The sequence below is a fragment of the Cuculus canorus genome, chromosome 5 (genome assembly GCF_017976375.1).
Source record: "Cuculus canorus isolate bCucCan1 chromosome 5, bCucCan1.pri, whole genome shotgun sequence".
Classification (NCBI taxonomy): Eukaryota; Metazoa; Chordata; class Aves; order Cuculiformes; family Cuculidae; genus Cuculus; species Cuculus canorus.
In genome coordinates this window covers 35,137,055-35,157,167 of record NC_071405.1, presented here as the reverse complement: position 1 = coordinate 35,157,167, position 20,113 = coordinate 35,137,055, and the positions used below count along the sequence as shown (strand labels likewise).

The following is a 20,113-nucleotide window of genomic DNA, read 5'->3' as shown; positions in this document are numbered from 1 at the left end:
GAAGAAACTGCTTACACCAAAGGAGGGCTCTGAGAGGATGTCCAATTAATTTAGATTTGTCATTTCAATTTGTTTATTCGGCAGGTAAATTGTAAACAAAATATTAAAAATGAGGTCTGCTTCGGGGTTTTAAATATTTTATTTGTGCTTAGCTTTTGGGAATTGCCCCTTATGGACAGTGTTTGTTCAGTATGCAAGATTTTGTAGTGCTCATTGACTGCATATCAGCTTTCCTTTAATTGAGTTACCAAAATGTTTTGTGATCTGCATGGTTGAACACCCCAATATTTAATTCTGCCACTCTTAAGCTCCTTCACTCTGCTCACATGACACTGTGAGCTGCTGATTGACTAGTGGAGGGTGTTCGGGGTTCGTCCTTCCGCTTTCATTTCAGGTGCTGAAAGATGCTCTTGGAGAAATCGCAGCCTGTGAAAGACCCGGTAGGGGGCTGCTATGGGCCTCACTGGGCCAAGGATTCCCTCTAGGCAGGAAAAAGTTTGCTGGGGTGATTCCTGGAATTATAATGATGTGTGATGGGATGAAGTAAAGAAATAGGAAATTGAAGTGGAATATGTTTTGGCAGAGATGGTCATTTATAGAGCTAGCTCCCAAGTGAGGTACTAAAAGTTTGGCTCTTTATTATTACATGACTCAAAATACTGTAGGGCAATACAAGGAGGATCCCTTCTATAGTTACAGAAACACAGAGTAACTGACTTTCATGTTATTGTCATTTTGAAGTTAAAAGAAAATCCCTTGCACCTCTTCTAGTTAAGTTATTAGCATACGCTATAGATAGTGGTATGGGTTTTTTTAACAGACAAACAGAAGGTGTATATGTGTGGGCTCTGTGGCACTAGCAGAAAGAAATTCAGGCTCTGAGGACATGAGACATTAAAAGATATGGTTTAAAGAGGCAGAAACAGGCTTTCCTCATGAGCATATTCATCTTATTAAGCTCCACAAAGGGCTCTTTATCACTGTGCTGCTGCTGAGTTTTTCAGTGTAAATTATTCCCTTGAAGATGATCATGTTTTGTGGTTTGCAGCAGGGACACAGTTTTTTTGATGTTGACCCTTGTTCGCAAGGAGCTACAACACAATCCTTAAGTTGTTCATGGAAATCATACTGCAGAAAATCATAGTCCCAGGAGTAATGTGCGAGTCATTTAATCCATCAAAGTGCGCTAGCCTCTGCAGGAGCACACACAGATCTGTGCCTTAAGAAACCTCTGTTCTTTTTGTACAGCACTGATTGTCCTGTTTCTTTCTTGCAGTACAATAAACACCTCTTCGTACACATTGGACACGCTAACCATTCTTACAGTGACCCACTGCTTGAATCGGTGGACATTCGTCAGATCTATGACAAATTTCCTGAAAAGAAGGGCGGTCTAAAGGAACTGTTTGGGAAGGGGCCCCAAAATGCTTTCTTCCTCGTAAAATTCTGGGTGAGTAAGAAACGATGTGGAGAACCTCTGTTGTCAATAAGGCCTGTGTTTAGTATTTAGCAGCCTGCGGGGTGCTTGTGGAAGTGCAAAGCTGTATATCCTTCAGGTAGGATGCTGGCCCAGAGCCACTCTTGTTGACAGCTCCACAAGAAGTCTGTGTTGCAGACGACATGCAAAGGCAGATGCGTGTCTCAACTGTGCTTGACCCAGCTGCTGGGCAGGAGCAAACAGGTAGAGCCCTCGGTTGTAAATAGGGAACTGCCATCTAGTGGTCCAAAAAAAACGGGGAAGCCACAGAAATGGAGACGGCTTCTTAGCGTTTCAAATGTTGAAGTCTTGCCAAATGCAAATAGTACAAGTATCAGTCCTGCAATCAGTCCACACTTATGCAGATAGGACTAAGTAGGATTTGAACCAAGTGTGCAGCAGGACAGCTGTGAGCCTGGGAGGTTTCCAGGGTTTTTCTTAAATGTCTTTTTTTTTGGTTGCTAGAGCACATCTGCTTTCCCCTTGCCTTTTTGTTAGTCAGACATAGGACTCCACTCGAGATGTTATATCTGTTCGTATCAGTTGTAAGCAAGAGTGAAAAAAACAAAAATTAAATGGGAGGCTGTGATGTTGTACATTAATCTAGTTTTGATAAACATCGTTGATATATCAGTTTTTTCTTAGTGCCTTTACAAAATCTCATGTTAGCGATGCTATGGGTTCATCCAAAGGATCATCAAACCTGGATGTTGGGCTTACGCTAAAAGTTTTCTACTCATTAATTTTTTTGGGATATTTTTTGTGGTATATTCCTTTTCATAGCAACAGTTAGCATCTAAACATTTAAAATTTGTCTTTTAAAACCTTGGTGAAAGGAGCGTATTCAAGTTCTAATTACAGGATGGACAGGTTGATGCTGAAATCAGAAAAGATTGATCTGGAACCACTGCTTATGATCAAATTTCTTGGTGTTTTTTTGCTTTCAGTTAAAATTAAGCTGTGTGACCTCAAGCATTCTCCACCTTGTAAATACCCCAGATTTCATATCTTGTCAAAAGTTTCTGTGGCACCAGATTTGGAACTGGAAAATGGGGATAAGGGAGACTTTATTTTCTCAAATCTGGTTGTACAGTAAATAAACCTCTGAGCAACATCTATGCTGGACTGCAGAAAAAATCCATTAAGAAATTCATGGGGCTTGAAACTGGGCATGGGAGCTGTAGACCAAACATTTGAGGGCAGCTGAGCAAAGAAGCCAGGAACAGGAGGTAGCAGAGAACTGGGAGCTGATACACAACAGGACCCTGGAACAGGCAGGTGAGAGTGTAGGGTGAAAAAAAGAGAGAGATAGTAGAAGATGGAGCGTTTGGGATACGGAGCCTTTGAGGAAATGTAGGGATGAAGGCACAGAGCAGTGACAGGTATGTGAGAGACAGGAACAGGACAAGTGTAAGGGCAGAAGAAATCTGGCTGCAGAGGAATAGGGCTTGCAGTTTAAGGATCTGTGACATTACATTCCTTGCAAAATGTAATGTGCAAATACATTCCTTGCAAAACTTGGGCATAAATGGAGGACCGTCATCTCATTAACCCACTTTGCATCATAAACACAAAACCCACTGGCAAAATGAATTTGACCTCACTTGCCTGTTTTCAGTTCCCACAGAGAATTACAAGCCTCAAACTTTATATTAGACATGGGAGCAGCAGAGATTTGTGATACAGTCGTTGATGTGTTTTGTGTTCTGCTTTTTTTTTCCATATGGAAACTGATTGTCAGGCATTCTGAATGCTTAAAGATGTATCTAAAGCGAGTAGAGACCTTCTCTGGATCATTATGGTCTGTGATGTACTCGTGATTTTGAAAATTTGAGTGTTACCCTTCTCTGCTTGATGTCCTACAAGCATTAGGACCTTTCGTGCTCTTGCCTCAGTTGCCCATCTGTAATATGGGAGTGATACCATCCCTCACCTCAGGTGGTCATTGATGATTCAAACTCATGTCTGTTTATGAAAAATCAAGATAGTACCATGAAGAAAAATTATTAAATTATTAATTCTGTGTTCAACACAGGTTTTGAGTAGTGTGCAAGAAATAGGGACTGGGCCATGGTCAGTAATGATAAGAAATATTCTATAGATGCTCAGAGGGTGAGTGTGCAGTTGTGTAGCTAAAGACTGTACCATGATGCAGTTCAGCAGTCAAGATGTGCAGGCAAGTTCAATCCAACATTTCCTAACCTCACTGTGCCTTCCAACATAATGGTCTTTTAATACAATTTTGCACTGTATTAACTCAGAGATTGAAAAACATACAGTGGTAACATTCTTCTGAGTTATACATTAAAAATGTAGTGAGAATGCCTTCCTGAGCCATGATCTTAAATAGTCCAGTGGATTTTCTCTCTCATCGAGTGAGTGAGGCAGAGGGAAGGTGCAAGGGGCAATGTTTGGGTGTAGCAAGAGTCACGATAAATGCTTTTCTAGGAATAAACTTCTCACCAGTGCCCTCCAGCTAGAACTATGTATAGAAAAAAACAGGAGGTGGCTGTATAATTAGTCATGAGAATTAGATACTAAGCTATCAGCTCACTGTGCTTAATTTCTTTCACCCCCTATAGAACATTTTAGGAAGAGATGCTGTTCCCATTTCTATGAGCATTGTTGGGAAGCTGTTCTAAACAGTCATATATTACCACTGTAAAGCTGGCAAAGGTTGCTGACAATCTTTTTGACCCTATGAGTAACTTCAAGTTTAGTAATATGAAAATAGCTTAATTTGTATATTCTTGTCCTTTTCTTTAAAATATCCACTTCTCAATCAGTATCCACTCTTCTTATCATCCACTACCTCCTTCTACTCTGAAAGTTCAGCTTCTCCCAGGTTCTGTTAATGTTGTATGGTTATTGCTTACTTACGATACTTCCTCTCACCCTTTATTTAACCTTTTCCCTCTTCCTGTCCTTTCTGTCATCTTCTCCTTTCATTATCATTTAACCATCTTTAGTTTGCTCAGTGCTGTAAGCTACTGAGTGCGCCCTAACATCAATGTCCCCATTTTGGTGGAAGTTAATTGTAACATGAGTAAAAGAGGAATATGAATTTGTGTTGGGCAAATAAGTACAAGTGAGAAAGCACTGTAAGAAGAATTAAAAAATTAAAATGGGCACTATGAGTGAAAGGAGTTGAGGGAAACCAGAGAAGGAGAACAGGTGGGTGTCATGGCACGTGGAAGCTTGAAAGCGAATGTGAGGATTTGATGCCAGAAGGGATGGTGAGCCTATAAATGGATTTAAAGAGAAGTTAGCATGCTACTGGAGGCAGCAAAAAGGGTATTTAGTTTAGACATTAAATTTATTGTGGAAAGCAAAGATGGGGAACTGGAAGACCAGAGATGAGCAGTTGCATTGAGGATGACTAAGGCAGAAAGTGACTTAGCTCTGGTAGCTGGAAACAGTACTCCTCTAGCTCTTTCCCAGTTAGTTTTCATTGAGGCTTCTCGGGAGCATGGTTTTCCCTGAGGTAATAAGGTTGGATTACAAAAAAGTGGGAGGGGAAGGTCTGAGATCTTGCAAGAAGACATTTGGCAATTGTGGAGTTGACTTTGCAAAGCATCACAGGTATGAGTACAAAGCAAAGTGTGGCTTTGCTTTGCAGAGGTTTATTGGTTCACAGAGATTGTATCTCCTGTGAAATACAGCCTGATGCTGGGAATAGATGAGCTTCTTGCTGCAGTTCTGTTGACACATCTGAATATCACGCTTTTGGGCCTCTTCCTACCTAACAGCACAGGACATATAAAGGGAAGAGATGTCTTTTACACCACCTCAACCAGCGAACCTTACAGCCTTGCAAAGGTTTTGTAAGGTTTCCAGGTTCTTGTCTTGCATCTTGAATGCAGTCACTCTTTTCTTCTAGTTATCCCAGGTAGTTTCTTGGAACCAGACAGTTAGGGGAAGTCACCCCAAAGACAGGCTTTCCCAGTAACAGGTAGAAGGAGCTTTACTTGGTGTGTTGTGTGTAAAGGAACAGTGTCCTAATGATATGGCACAGGAAATTTGCGTGACAATGATGCGAAACTTGAGATTACTGGAGACTGTGGTGTCCCCCAGGGCTCAGTGCTGGGTCCAGCCCTATTCAATATCTTTATCAATGACCTGGATGAGGGGATCAAATGCACCCTAAGTAAATTTGTGGATGACACTAAGCTGGGTGGAAGTGTCAATCTGCTTGAGGGTAGGGAGGCTCTGCAAAAGGATCTGAACAGGCTGGACCGCTGGGATGAGACCAATGGCATGAGGTTTAACAAATGCCGGGTCCTGCACTTGGGACACAACAACCCTGTGCAGCTATAGACTAGGGGAAGAGTGGCTAGAAAGCTGCCTGGAGGAGAAGGACCTGGGGATCTTGGTTGACAGCCCACTGAACATGAGCCAGCAGTGTGCCCAGGTGGCCAAGAAGGCCAATGGCATCTTGGCTTGTATCAGAAACAGTGTGACCAGCAGGTCCAGGGAGGTTATTCTCCCCCTGTACACTGGTGAGACCGCACCTTGAATCCTGTGTTCAGTTCTGGGCTCCTCACCACAAGAAGGATGTTGAGGCCCTAGGGCATGTCCAGAGAAGAGCAGCAAAGCTGGTGAAGGGGTTGGAGAATAAGCTTTACGAGGAGCGGCTGAGGGAGCTGGGGTTGTTTAACCTTGAGAAGAGGAGGCTGAAGGGAGACCTCATTGCTCTCTATAACTACCTGAAAAGAGGTTGTAGAGAGGAGGGAGCTGGCCTCTTCTCCCAGGTGTCAGGGGACAAGACAAGGGGAAATGGCACAAGCTGCACCAGAGGAGATTCAGGCTGGACATCAGAAAAAAATTTTTCACTAGAAGGGTCATTGGGCACTGGCAGAGGCTGCCCAGGGAGGTGGTGGAGTCCCTTCCCTGGAGGTATTTAAAAGATGGGTGGATGAGATGCTCAGGGACGTGGTTTAGTGGTTGATTGGAATGGTTGGACTCGATGATCGTGGAGATCTTTTCCAACCTAGTGATTCTGTGATTCTGTGATTTCAGGGGTATAAAATGAAAACAAAAATAAATGTCCTTAAATAAATGCTGAAATTATTTCCTAGAACACTGATGAGGAATTCAGACAAGGCTGTAGAATCTCTGCAAATAAAACCTGTCCCTGGGTGCTGATTGAGTGGAGAATCCTGCTTCTGTTAGCTTAGTCACTAATAAAATAAACCAAATCTATGTAAAACAATCGGGTTTGATTCATGCCATCTAATTCTTATCTAAGTAAGGTCAGCATACCTGTTGGTTAGTTTGTACGTGAAGTGTTCTCGTGACTTGAGAAAAGCCCCGAGGTTTTCTGGTCTTTGAAGTTCTGATTAGCCTATCTAAAAGCTTAGTCAACACATGCTGCTTCTGCTGGTTTATTTTATTGGTTGAAGTTCTACTCATTGATATCTAATGCTTTCCCCACTGATTACTCACTATTATTTATTCTTAAATGATCTAATACTAGGTAATAGACCTACACCACCTGAAAGAGTTCAAGCTGAATCATAGATTGCCCTTCTGCTTTACCCCAAAATGTTTGTCTAAAACATTATTGTTGGCCTTGCCTTTTTGGCCCCAGTGTTGATTGCCCAGCACTTTTCCTCCCCTGGCTCTCCACTTTCTCTTGCTGGAAGCTGATGGTACGACTATCCCAGTCCCACCACTTCTCTTTTGAAGGCAGTGTTGCTCAGCCACATCTCCAACAAACACCTTCATTTTGTCTCTGCTGTTGTGATCACGTGCATCTCCATTGACTCTGGCAAGGGAATTACTCTAGGAAGGCTCAACTTATTTACCTCCCTTTAATTCTGTAGCTTGCCCCTATTTAGTGCTAGTTATTCTGGCAAACACTTTTCACTACGAGAGGCACCTTTAATATTAATTCAGCAGTGCGTAACAGTACACTGTAGCCTAGACTAAATTCTTCTGGCTCAGATATTTATTTCTCTCTCATGATTTGTCTTGGTCCCCTATAGGAAATCTAAGGCAGAGATTCTGGTTTTGCATGACTTCTCTGTGTGACCTGCAGTATCATACAGTGGGTCCACATCTCTGTTGGTATCCTTAGTGCTGGTGTAAATACACATTGCAATAATGCGGCCATGGATTTTGTGTCTCTGACACTGTCAAACGCTCTGCCAACCTGAACTCTGGCTTCAGCTACAGGAATGGATATGGGAAGCAACTGTATTTGAAAAGAGGAGGGGATGTTTTATATCTAGTGACACAGGAGAAAAACAGCTGATGTAAATTAATATTGGGCTGTCAGGCTTTCTACTGATCTGATCCACTGGCTTAATTTTAAATGTTTGTAGTAGCTTGAACTATTGTTCAAGCTGAGGAAAGCTTAGTCAGAGCTCACAGCAACTCTGAAATAAAGACCCAAACTCATCTGAAGATGCATGGATGATATTAATTGATGTTTAAAATGAATGCCTGCGTTTGCAGGAATCTGCAATTCAAACTAGGAGTTTTAGAAAGTAATACATATTATAATTAGGGCAAGCCTTTAAAGATGCTTTGAAGTCCTAAACATTTTTGAAATTCAAATGTGTGATAGAAATAAAGGAATCTACACAATAAAGGGGCATTAAATTATGTCCCCCAAAATTTCACTGTTTTATAGATGTAAATATATGCCATAATTAGCGGTAAGTAACATGAGGAGGATGGTTAAGTTTATTCCTATTCTTATTCAAAACAGCTGTGGCATGAAAAATAATGCTCCTTCTCTTTGTGATACACTGGAACAAACAATTTACCCATGTAATCAGTGTTCAGAAATGGCCTGTGCCTGCGGTCTCCTCCCACCCCCTCCTGAATTTATTCTCATGTGCCTCCAGCCGTCTTAAAAGGTGCCCTTCATTCACACGCACACAATCGTAGCTACTGCCTTTTTTTTTTTTTCTATTTCTACATGTAATTTATATTGCACAATCTAGAATCTTGGATTTCCCTGCACACACACATGCAGACTCGCCAGCTTTGACTGGCAAATGATCTGCAACTCACAAATGGGATCCATAATGTGAATGAGTCTATGGCCAGCACGCAAATGTATGCAGAACAAATTAGATATGGAAGAAAGCAGACACCCATTTTCTTTTCCCCATCCCAATCCTCTTGGTGTAGGGAGCTCACATGGTGCATGCGGAGGACCCCTTCACAAACTGATACAAGGGCATTAGCGCTTGAGGCTGGATAATGAGTGGAAGGCACTGAGCAGCTGGGAAGCCAGAGCAGCTTGGCCTGTCCATCACAAGCCCAACCATGTGGCAGACCTGGACGCAATTCCTGAGCTGCAGTGTAACACGCGATGAAACGTGCCAACGACCCAGATGCTCCTGTTGGAAAAAATTGCTTCACAATTCGGAATCTCTGCTCTTTGATCACTCTTTGGAGAGGAGGAGGGGAGGCATGGTGTGGTCATATGAGTAACACACCTTCCTGCAGTCAGCAGTTGTTAAAACCTATATGTTGTTAATAAGTGACTTTATGTGCTTAATGTTAACTACTGAATGCCAGTGTAAATTGTTCTGGCCCTCCTCAGGTCCCGCTGTTTCCAGTAGGTGCTGTTTTGCTTCTACTCGGAAGGAAGGATTTAGACTCTTCTAAGCAATTTTTGCTGGAGTTGCTTTTTTGTTAGCCAAAGCTGTTGTTATTAGACAAGCACTCTACCCTCTGCCCCCTGCCTTTAGCACAGAGTCTGACAGCTCTTCTGAAGTGAATGTGAAGATTTTTTTAATAATTTTTACCTTTTATTTTGGTTGCAGCCAGCTCTATGTGGGTGCTTGCTATGGCACATGGGCAGAGGCTTCTCCATGCAGCATGGTGAACATTTGGTGCTCTTAATATCTAATATTTTCAGTGCTACCCATTGACAAGCTATGCTTTATTAATGAACTAATCATGCTCTTACACAGCCACTGTAGACAGGGTGCCAGAAAGCTGTGTGCCTCTTCTGCCTCCAAATGCATACAGCTAATATAAATCTCAGCTCTAAGAAATAAATCAAAATTAGAGTTTTACTCTTGAAAGTAAAAAAAAATAAAATATAATTCCATTTCTGTTTTTAAGTTGTTGGGGATTTTATTCCTAAATTATTCTGGTCTTGTCTTTTAAAATGTCATGAGTAAATGGGTTTCTGTTCATTACATGTGATCACTCTGTAATGTTTGAAATCATGCCAATGTATTTGAAATCACCACCCAAAAGGTTGTTTGTCTGTATATGCTACAATAGGGTTCACTAGTCCTAATTCCTAGAGCCGTGGGTCAGAGCAGAGTTAGTTGCATGAAAAACTATTCAGAAGGGAATGTTGGTTTACTTCCCAGGAAGGCTTGCAATCTGAGCCTGAAATGCAAAAGAACAACTAGAGACCAAGTACCAAGGAAATAATGAGACAGAGACAGTCGCAGCCTGAGAGGCTGCAGAAGCTTGACTGTTGTCACGTTTTTCACAGGGATCATTGAAAAAGGAAATTATAAGGAGAGGGTTAATTGAGGTTAATAAGATAAATTCCTATTTTTCAATTTTGCTATTATTATATTTATCTAGTCTTTCCTCTTCTGTAATATAGGCAGTGAACCTCACTAAGTACTGTCTGCCTCCAGACAATAAGCCTGCTTGAACTAGAGCATCCCTGTTAGTTAGGTACTTAGCTTGGTTAAAAAAACCCAACAAAAACAAATAATGATGATTCCACCGCATCTGAAAATTATGCCAGCATTTCATTGCCATCAGGGTTACCAGCCTTGTTTCTCATTTAGCTTTTGCGTAACTTTAGCTTTCTGTCTTTTAATGTCCTTTTCTGCGAGATATAATCTATCAGAAGACTCTTCCCCATGTAGCAACTTGTAGGATATGACAAAGTGGTGGAAAAACTTCCCTTGGAAAAAGTAAGTAGATGGAGTTTCATTAGTCATTCACTACAAAGGATGTTTTCCAGACCTGAAATCATTCTTGTAAGTCTTTTCTGAACACTTTCCAATTTTCCAACATCCTTTCTAAAATGTAGACACAAATATTGGAATCAATACTGTAGGAAGGAGCATGCTAAAACTGAATATTGGGGTAACACATCACCTTATTCCTGCTCAAAGCTACATCTACAACTCTCATAGCCTCAACAATGCCCATTTTTAGCACAGTGGTGGAGGGTTTTTTTAGTATGCTCATAATTTTGGGGGCAGGAGTGGAGGGGAACCTGAATTTTACTTGTGACTCGCTTTTATCGGTTCAAGAAATACAATTTTGCTTTCAGATCTGTGTGTTTAGACAAACCCCTTACCATGTAAGCCATAACAATATAATTACCAGGTCCTTCACCATCATTTTTTAACCAAAGTTTTAATGACTTTGTAGTTATAATAATCTTTCCTTCTTTTCTAAGGATATTTAGCATGGACCAAGGCTTTCGACACCTGGTTCACAATACTTCCCTGATGCGGCAGTCCCCTTTTAACAATATGTTCTTCTCCCTGCATGTACTCTGCCTCTAGTGAAAAAGTTTGAATCCAGACTGAGGGGAAAGATTTGTTTTAGAATGTGAGAACAGACAAAATTCTTTCAGTATTAAAAGAGGCTTTGATGAAGCCTTCATTTAAGAGTATTTGCTATTGCCAGCTCTTATGATTTTTTATGTTATTGTTACACTTTTTGGAAGAGTCTTAAAGCTTCTGCTCACAGCAGTCTATAATTACTTGAGCATGAAAACTGTTGTTTAAAATGAAAATTCTGTCCTTCCTTGAAAACTTCTTTATTGTATGCTAGACAAAAAAAAAATAATTAAAGCAAATAAAGATAATTCATGTCTGTATTATGATGGGACTTTTGCAACGATGTCATGATTGCATAAGACAAAATCATGACATATGAGTGATAATTTCAAGCATTCCTCATGCAAAGATCAGGGCCTCAGCCTGTATTGTTTGTGTACACAGGACTCCTGGTGATTTCAGCAAGAGCTGGAAGAGCTGTGGGAGTGATCAACAGGGTGCCAGATGGCCACATGGGTTACTTTTCCAGGTTAAATGTCAGCATGTGAATACAGCAATTAGATAGATTTTTCAGTGGGCTCAAACTCACATGGCAGTAAATTAAAAAGTTATTATTGTTTTTAACTCTATAAACAGTTGTTATTGCAGCTATGTAAGGGCTATGTGGTTCACTCTTAACAACATGAAATTGTGAAAAGCACGGTGTTATGACTTCTGAAGTATTTTGCCCGTATCTAAAAGGCAAAAAAAAGAAGATGTTTTGATTGTAAATCTGGAATTGTGGTAGCAGCAGGAATAACCACTTTTGAAGAGATTACTACTGTTGTTGTTATTACTATTTACAACAATGCAATTTTTTTATCAGAAATCCTTGTTCTTCAGAAATTCCAGTGGAGCGGCTGTGATGTGGCTGATCGCTGCAATGTCATGTTTAGATGTTTGTCGTGTTTAGATGTTTGTCATGTTTCGATTGCAAGCCAGCTGTGATAGCAAATTGCTTATTTACCATTAGCACAGAACAATTTCTTACAGCTCACTGTGAACACACCGCTTTAGATGTATATTAAACATTAACTGCTGACATCATGCAAAACGTGCAAAAAACAAGGTGTAATTATGATAGGATTTCTCTCTGTTATGCAAAATACGTGACTGTAGGGCCGTTTGTGTTACTGTGTGTAATCCTCAGGAGACCTTCTCCGCTGATTAATTTACCAAAGCCAGCCTGAAGTAATCTCAGACCTATGTCTTCTCTGTACCACAAACTAGCTCAGTATGTGCTATTATCAGCATATTGCCTCAGAATGTTGTACCACAAATAAGGACTGCAGACACTGAGTAGAATTAATGAGTTGTTGCCTAGTTAAAAATTAAATAGGAGTTACAAATGACCTGAACTATAGTGAAGGCTGGATTATAAATGTTCCACACTAACTTGTAAATAAACATATCTGTATCAGGGTTTTAAAGAGTCACAGGGTAGACATGAAAGTATCTGTCAAAATTTTTCTGTTACATTTCTGTATCAGCAATAAGAACAAGCAGAGCTAGACTTGTGAGTGAAACAGCTATGAAAGCACATTGCCCTGCTAAAACGCTCGTCTCAGAGTAAGTTAAAAATTCTGATGATTCGTAGATGTTAACGCTGCAGTAGCCGATCAGCTATTTCCACATAAAAAGAAAACCCTGCCCACTCTTTCCTTGGGCACCAAAGATGTCAGCAGAGCTAATGCCTGAATCAACAAATCCAGCTGTGGCTATCCCTAGACTCTGCCTGTGTCCATATTAGCGCTCTTTTAAGTTGAGAGCTTTTGAAAATGGATTCATGATGACAAAGAGCAGAGTGGCAGCACAGCTTCAGTGCTGCTCAGGCTTGGGGAGGCCAGATTCAGCATGTGACCTGTGCTGTTGCTTTGTAGCCAAATTAATCATGCTGTGCACAGGGCTTGGATTTGGACATGAATAATTAAAAGTAGTGCTGTCCTTCACTTGATCCTGCAAGTCTCAGTCTCTGTTGCTAGATATCAAAGGCAGCTGGATAGTTATTCAGGCTGCAGAGAGATAGTGAAAGAAATCAAATACTTCCAGTAATGTTTTATTGGTGCTGCACGCACGGCTCTGTGCATACTCAGCTAATGGGAAGCCTCTGAGTTGCGTCATTCAGCTCCATGAAGTCAAGTATTTCGATGAATCAGGGCCATATGGCTTGACTGAGTCTTATCAGAGATCAATTCCCATGTTGCACAGCCAACCCCCTTTGCCATGAGGATTTCACTGCTTTAAGAAATGAAAAAGAGGAAGTGTACTATAGCCCCTGAGGAGCAGAACATCTCAGTTGAATTCAGGGCTGCAGAGCAGATTCCTTTGGAGGAGTCAGCTTTGGAGCCAGGCTCCTCTTAGCTGATCATTCCCTTTGCTCCAGGGACTTCATCAGCGAGCTGCCAGACAAGGACATCACCTGTACCCCAGAGAAATACTGGGTTGTCTTTTGTTGTTCAAAGTTTGAAAAGTTGTCTCTTCCCTAAGGTTTTTACTGCAACAGTTAGGTAGATCCTTTCCTGACAGACTGTAATTGTTGTCACTGTGAAGCTTCCCTCTCTCTCTCTTATTTCTGAGAAGAACAGTGAGCTAATTACAGCTTATGCTACTGATACTGTGGAAAGAAAAGTAAAATATTCAGCATTGTTACTTTTTCCCAACAGGCTGACTTAAACTGCAACATTCAAGATGACACAGGAGCCTTTTATGGAGTCACCAGTCAGTACGAGAGCTCAGAAAACATGACAATCACCTGTTCCACCAAAGTCTGCTCATTTGGAAAGCAAGTAGTAGAAAAAGTAGAGGTGGGTGTTGTGATGGGATATGTGGGATGATTCTCTGGTTTCCTTTCATTTTACTCAGGCTTTTCTCTCTTGTCTTTACTTTGCTGTTATCAGGCTTTTCCTTCCTTCCTTTAATCCTTCCTGAAACACTGTTTTCCTCCCCAGTAGCATTTGGGTTCAGTTAAATCACTGTGTGAATGGTGGCACTACAGTTAAGTAAATCCTAGTTACCTGCTGCTTTGGAGACCCTTCTCTGCCTTGCTTGTGGCATCTTTCATTGGTGACCCTGACATCAGTGCCACTTCCTCCATCACAAAAAAAAAAGAAAAAAGCTGAGGCAAAAATGCTTTTGCTCCCATTTCCAAACACTTGGCAAAGCCATAGCTTGTTTGGAACCATACCTCAGCAACAAGCTACCCTCTATCATCTAGATTTTTTTAAACATTGTAAAATCATGGATGATGTGCAGTGCTTTCTCTATAGCCATGCTTATTTTGTCTTATTTTATGCACAGAAAGGCTTGCTTTCCTCAGGCACAAACAGCTTTTGAATACAAAGTTGGGTATTTTCTTAACATGCCAGGGCCTTTATTTATGATTTACCTTTTCTTTCTGAGCACAGAACTGTGTGGCACAGTCAGGTAGCTGGTTTAGAGTACAATGGTACTGCAGCTATTTAACTGGTCTGTGTACTAAGCCCCACACCCACATCTGTTATATTGCAGTATAGGTTTTATATTGGAATTTTAGACCAGAGCAGCAGGTTGAGCTTTTATGGATGTCCTGGTCACTGTTCAAGTTTTCCATAATTTCTGTTATTTCAAGCTTAGAGAAAACCAAAAAAAAAACCACAAGCCACTGAGTAGCTCATCTAAGCAATTGGTAGCTGGGCAGCAGGAGTCCAAGCATCACAGCTGTTCCCTCCTGCAGGCTCTTGTGAGCTCCTGCAATCTAAATCAGTTTGGTTTTCTTCCGACTGTAGTCTTGCATCTTTCTGTAATTCATAAATTGCCGATTAAAGATGCAAAATTATAGCTATGTTTATGTGTGCGTATTTACACACAAACATCTAAGCTTATATTTGCTGTTCCCTTTGCACTCAGTTGCCTTGAAACTACTGTAAAATCATCTTACCTCAAAGTTTTCTGCTTATTTAATTTGTACTTGACTTGGACTTCCTCATCTCTTCAGTTTTTTAATTCACAGGTTAGAGAGCAAGCAGTGATATTATAGCTTCTAATAATTAAGGGTCCTGGAATTTCTAGCAGAGTACGGCATAGCTCAAGTAGGGAATTAGCAAGGGGGAGGGAAGCCTGTGTCCGGGAGCCACTTTTTCTTTTTTCTATCTAGACAAAGAAAGAAGAAAAACAGATTTAGTATTCACCTTTTCACTGTTTCTGAATTATCTTATTCTAAATGCTGTCTTTTTTTTTTTCTTTCAGACTGAATATGCAAGGTTTGAAAATGGCCGATTCGTGTACAGAATAAATCGCTCTCCAATGTGTGAATATATGATCAACTTCATACACAAGCTGAAGCATTTACCAGAGAAATACATGATGAACAGCGTGTTGGAAAATTTTACGATTTTATTGGTATGGAATCACTTTTTATTTTTCCATTTCTATAATACTCTCAGGCTTCGCATGGCTTGCTTAACTTGTAATATTTAGAACCAGTTTCCGAATCCCTTAGTCATGTTGCTTACTAAACAAATCATCCTATTGGCTTCAGAGTAATACTCCTGGAATCATGCACTAGACGCTAAGGATGAAAAGGCTCAGCCGGCTGAGAACATGAACAAACATCTTTGTTACTTTGCAAAAATTCAGCTTACTTCTCTCTTGATTTTCATACAAGCCTTTATTTGGTGTTTGGAGAAAGCCCGAGGCAGTAACTTTGAACCACCCCATTCGCCTCGTGTTCTTACCAAGATGTCAGTTATAATACTGCAGATGTCAGTGATGCTAATTAGTTCTTCGGCCAGGAAAGCATGCAGTAATGGATACACCCAACAGGTGATCTAAAGCATGATCAGCGGTCCACATCATGGCCTTTAAGCCAGTTTCATCCAATTATCCAGCTTGCTTGCACTGTGTCTTTGTGCAGGCACCTCAGCCGTGCTCTGCTGCTGCCACCATAGCATTCAGGCAGGACCAAGGGCTCGCAGCATGAGGGCCGTGAGCACGGAGCCACGTGCTTCCCACTCAGCTGCCCATTGGCAAACAAACACAAGGTGAGAAGGGTGCGCTGGTTTCCCTTTGCTGAAGTGGGGCTTGGGTTGAGGATGGCTGAGCCAAGACCACAGTGGTGGCTCATGGTCAAGCAGCCAAGGAGTTCTGAATCTCAGTGCCCTCTGCAGGGAGTGGCAGCCCCACAGCGCAGCCCCAGAGCAGTGTGTGAGTGCAGTCACAGAGGTCAGTTTAAATAGCCAAAGAGAGCAAGAGGACACATATTTCAAACAGCCACGTCGAAAGCCTGGCTTTAATTAAGCCAATCATTTCTTGGTTTGGCCCTGGTATTTCCACATCTGTAATATACTGTCTACCTCTTCCTTCCCCCCAAACAGGTTGTAACAAACAGGGATACGCAAGAAACCCTGCTCTGCATGGCTTGTGTATTTGAAGTGTCAAACAGCGAACATGGAGCACAGCATCATATCTACAGGCTTGTAAAAGACTGAGCAGTTATTTATATATACACTTCATTTCACTTCTTTATCAAAACACAGACTGTAAACCTCAACACTAAGTGGCAGTGCCTCTGGCCCAACTTTCACCCACATTTTTCTAAATCCTGTTTCAGTGAAGTCATTTTTAATGTGTTCATATATAATTGTAGCTGTGAAATTCTGGTACAGTTGTAAAAATTATTTCTAAAACTAAGTGTTCTTCAAATTTGTAAACCACAGTTCTTTGAGAAGACTGTATTTAAGAACCTAATGCCTCTGTCTGTGGAGGCCTATTTTTAATTCTGATAGAAAAATGTATGACAGAGCATTTGCCATGGGGAAAACCTGACAGCATTTATAAGAATTTATTTTGGTTTTTTTTCCAACATGAAATACTTGTTTTACGATGCAAGTGAAATTGAAATGAATCTTTAGCTATAACTGTACATGAGTACACAAAGTTAATAATCTTTATAGAATTATCTTTGTAACTAATTAGGGTGGAAGATATGGACGAATGTAATTCACTAAATTATTTTTTAAAATGAAACATTTTTCTGTTTGAAGCCAAATGAAAAAAACATAGCCTTAAGAAATGCCTGATACAAACAGACAGGTCCTAAAATTAGGCAAATTTTGTATTTTTTTCTCAATGCTAAAACTAATCCTCTAATCCATTAAACTTTCAAACAGGTATTGCAGAGAAAGAAAACATCATCCCTTACCCCTAACATATCTAGTGTATTTTAAAAGAATATAAAGTTGTATTGTACTAATATGAAAATTTGATTATTTAATGAAAAAGATGGCTCATTTTGCAATAAGTAGGTAAATACTGAAGATTTAGACTCGCATTATATGTAGTCTTGTGTGTGCGGTTATATTTTATATAGACAACTATGTTTTCTAATAAGTTGAGCAGAAAACTTGCAACTCTGAAATTAAGAGATGAACAGAAAAAAACTGACATTGCGACAGCACTGAGTAATTTGTAAACTGAAAGCAAAATACTAATGTCTTTGATAGATGAACATATACACCTCTGAAAGGATCAACAGCTTTAATATCTATGAGACACAAGAAAACCACAACCAACATCAGGCAAAGAAGACTGGAAAGTGGAGACATTTTTTTTTCTCCTTTTCCTCTTTCTCATGGTGCTCTTACACCTCTCCCAGTTGTCTCTCCAGTTCAGACTGGCAAAGACCTTATCAGAAACAACCACATGTGTACCACACAGGGTCTGATGTCCTTTTGCCTCCAGATGTGGTAGCATTCATCCTTCTGATCTATTCAGGGAAGACTCCAGGAAGTGAAGTACAGCTGGAGATATTTTAATACTGTAAGGATTCAAACCATGGATGTGGGTGTGAGTGATTGTCTGAGGTACACACACGCAAGAGAAGTAGTCTTATTCCTCCTGGCTGCACCGGTGTTGCTCAGTTTCACTTCTGCTGCTGCACATGCAACACTTCCCCGTCATTGCCCAAGCAGCAGTTGTTCCACCAGGTGCTGGGCCAGCAACAGCTTCTCGCGTGAAACATTTGTCTGAAAGGCTGAAGCCTGCCCAGCCAAGCACAAGCCACCTTAAAAGATCAGTCATGAGGTATTGGCAAAGCGTCTTAGGAAGGTCTTCTGTGGACCTGAATCAAAGAAGTTAACATTTAGCAGGTCCCTCCTCCCTGTCCTTTCCAAACACGTGTCCATGCATGGTTTAAGTATGGAATTTACTCCCAGGCACAGTGCTGTAGTCTTCAAAATAGCCAGTCTCAATTTTTTGATACTGTATTTCTGCATAGTGCCCTCTGTTAGAATTGCCCACTGTTAGATTCCGTGGAGGAGAATACAGCTGAGAGATGGTAGTGGGTTCCTGTAGGTCTGTGTCAGACCAGGTTTGTCCTTAACACTGGTGAGGACTTGGGTTAGAGGACAATAAAAACATCACCGAGGGGAAGGGAGACTACTTAAATTCCTTAGCCTACCTCTGATCTAACTCCAGTAGGTGGGTGATTGCTGTGATGTCTAGCTGTTACTGGCTTGTGGATATTAGGGCTGATGATCTTTTGGTTTATATTCCGTGAACCGAACGGAGAAATATGTCCATGGTAAGGTCTCTTTTAATACTCATTTTTAACACTAACAATCACATCAGGAAAAAGCACTGCATTGTAACAGCCTAATGGTAGCCCTTTATTCTAAGCACTTGGTGTTACAAGTCAAAAACTACTTTTTTTGTTTTATTATGTTCTAAAGTTGTCTTTTATTTAGGGTTTGAATTGTGGTTTTGGTGATTTTATTTTTTTTTTAATAACAAGCAAACTCTTTGAGGCATATAAAGTATGTAAGTCAATTTGCAAAACCAGGTACAGTTTTTTTCATAGAATCTGGCACATTACATATGCCATAACTATAGGGTATAAAAAGTCACAATGTTTATTGGTGTTCACATATGTAATATTAGGGAAACTACTTCTATTGTCTTTTCTTTACATTTCTGTAAATGATCCATACCCTGTATATGTTAATTCTTAAAAGCCTTAATCCTTCAACTGTTCGGTGTGGGGTGTGTAGTCCAACAGGCTGCCTGTAAACTGTGAGCTCTTTTGTAAGCTGGAAGTACTTATCTTGTTACTGTTACTTTTTTGTAGGAACCTTTTAATTGAGAGCTGCCAAAGCATTACAATATGCAGTGCCTTAGCATTATATTAGAAGTACCTTTAGCCTCTTAAAATAAATTTTATATAGTTTTATTAATTGGTTCCATTTTTAAAAATATCTGTATTTTTTTCCCCACAGAAAACACTCTTTGACTGCTTGGTCTAAACCAACCTTCATACCTTCTGTACCAGTCAGTCTCATTGCTACGCAGTTAAATGTCTATACCAAAAGGAAAGGTTACAGATTCTTAGTTCTCTGTGAAAAGTGAATTGTATTAAGAAATGCTGCCTTTTTAAATTTCCTGACCAAATAATTAATTGTGACTCTTCTGCACTCTAGCATGAAAGTGCCTTTGGTTTGAAATTCCAGCTTAGAAAAGTGCTGCCATAATAATGACAATTTGTAGAGAGACCAAAAATATTTAGTTATCACCGTAATGCCTTTGGTTTATTGGAATAAGTTGAATTTACAGGCCTCCATTCACAAAAGAACACCATTTATAGCAAAGTAATTTTGCTAATGATCAACCTTCTGAAGAAAAATCTACTGTTTGCCATTTCTGACAGCATTGCAAACCAGCAACTGATTTGTCTGTGATATAAAAATGATTCACATTTATATTCTCTCCATCCAGTCGTGCAGCTGCATAATAACAGATCATATACTGCAGAATTTCACACAGTGAACAAATGACTTTATTGTTCTCTAATACTATTTCAGTATCTGTGAAGATTTTTTTGTTTCGGCAGAAGATTTTGTTTACAAAGTTGTGCACGCTGAAAGTCAGGTGCATAAAACAAGATGAAAATGGAAAACAGAGAATAGCTAGGGTAATCGCAATTGTGTATTTTTAAGCATTGAAAATGTTGAGTGTGAGCATTGTGGATGAAGGTGTTGTTAGAGATACTCTGGCCAGCGCGATTCAAAACACAGGGTTGTTTTGTTTTGTTTTTCTCCCAGATGATGTCTTGAAAAAA

The 20,113-nt window shown here is 40.3% G+C and overlaps 1 protein-coding gene across 5 annotated transcripts in view; it reads left to right on the top strand.

Moving 5' to 3' along the window:
* Positions 1-19,109, top strand: part of TEAD1 (TEA domain transcription factor 1) — a 157,519-nt gene extending 138,410 nt beyond the window's left edge. For all 5 annotated transcript variants that reach the window (XM_054067330.1, XM_054067329.1, XM_054067328.1 and 2 more), the window contains 4 exons: positions 1,277-1,450; positions 13,689-13,829; positions 15,250-15,402; positions 16,377-19,109. In XM_054067330.1, coding sequence (XP_053923305.1) covers positions 1,277-1,450; positions 13,689-13,829; positions 15,250-15,402; positions 16,377-16,490 — 582 coding nt within the window. In that variant the 3' untranslated portion in view covers positions 16,491-19,109. The remainder of the gene's footprint in view (positions 1-1,276; positions 1,451-13,688; positions 13,830-15,249; positions 15,403-16,376) is intronic.
* Positions 19,110-20,113: the final 1,004 nt, after the last annotated feature.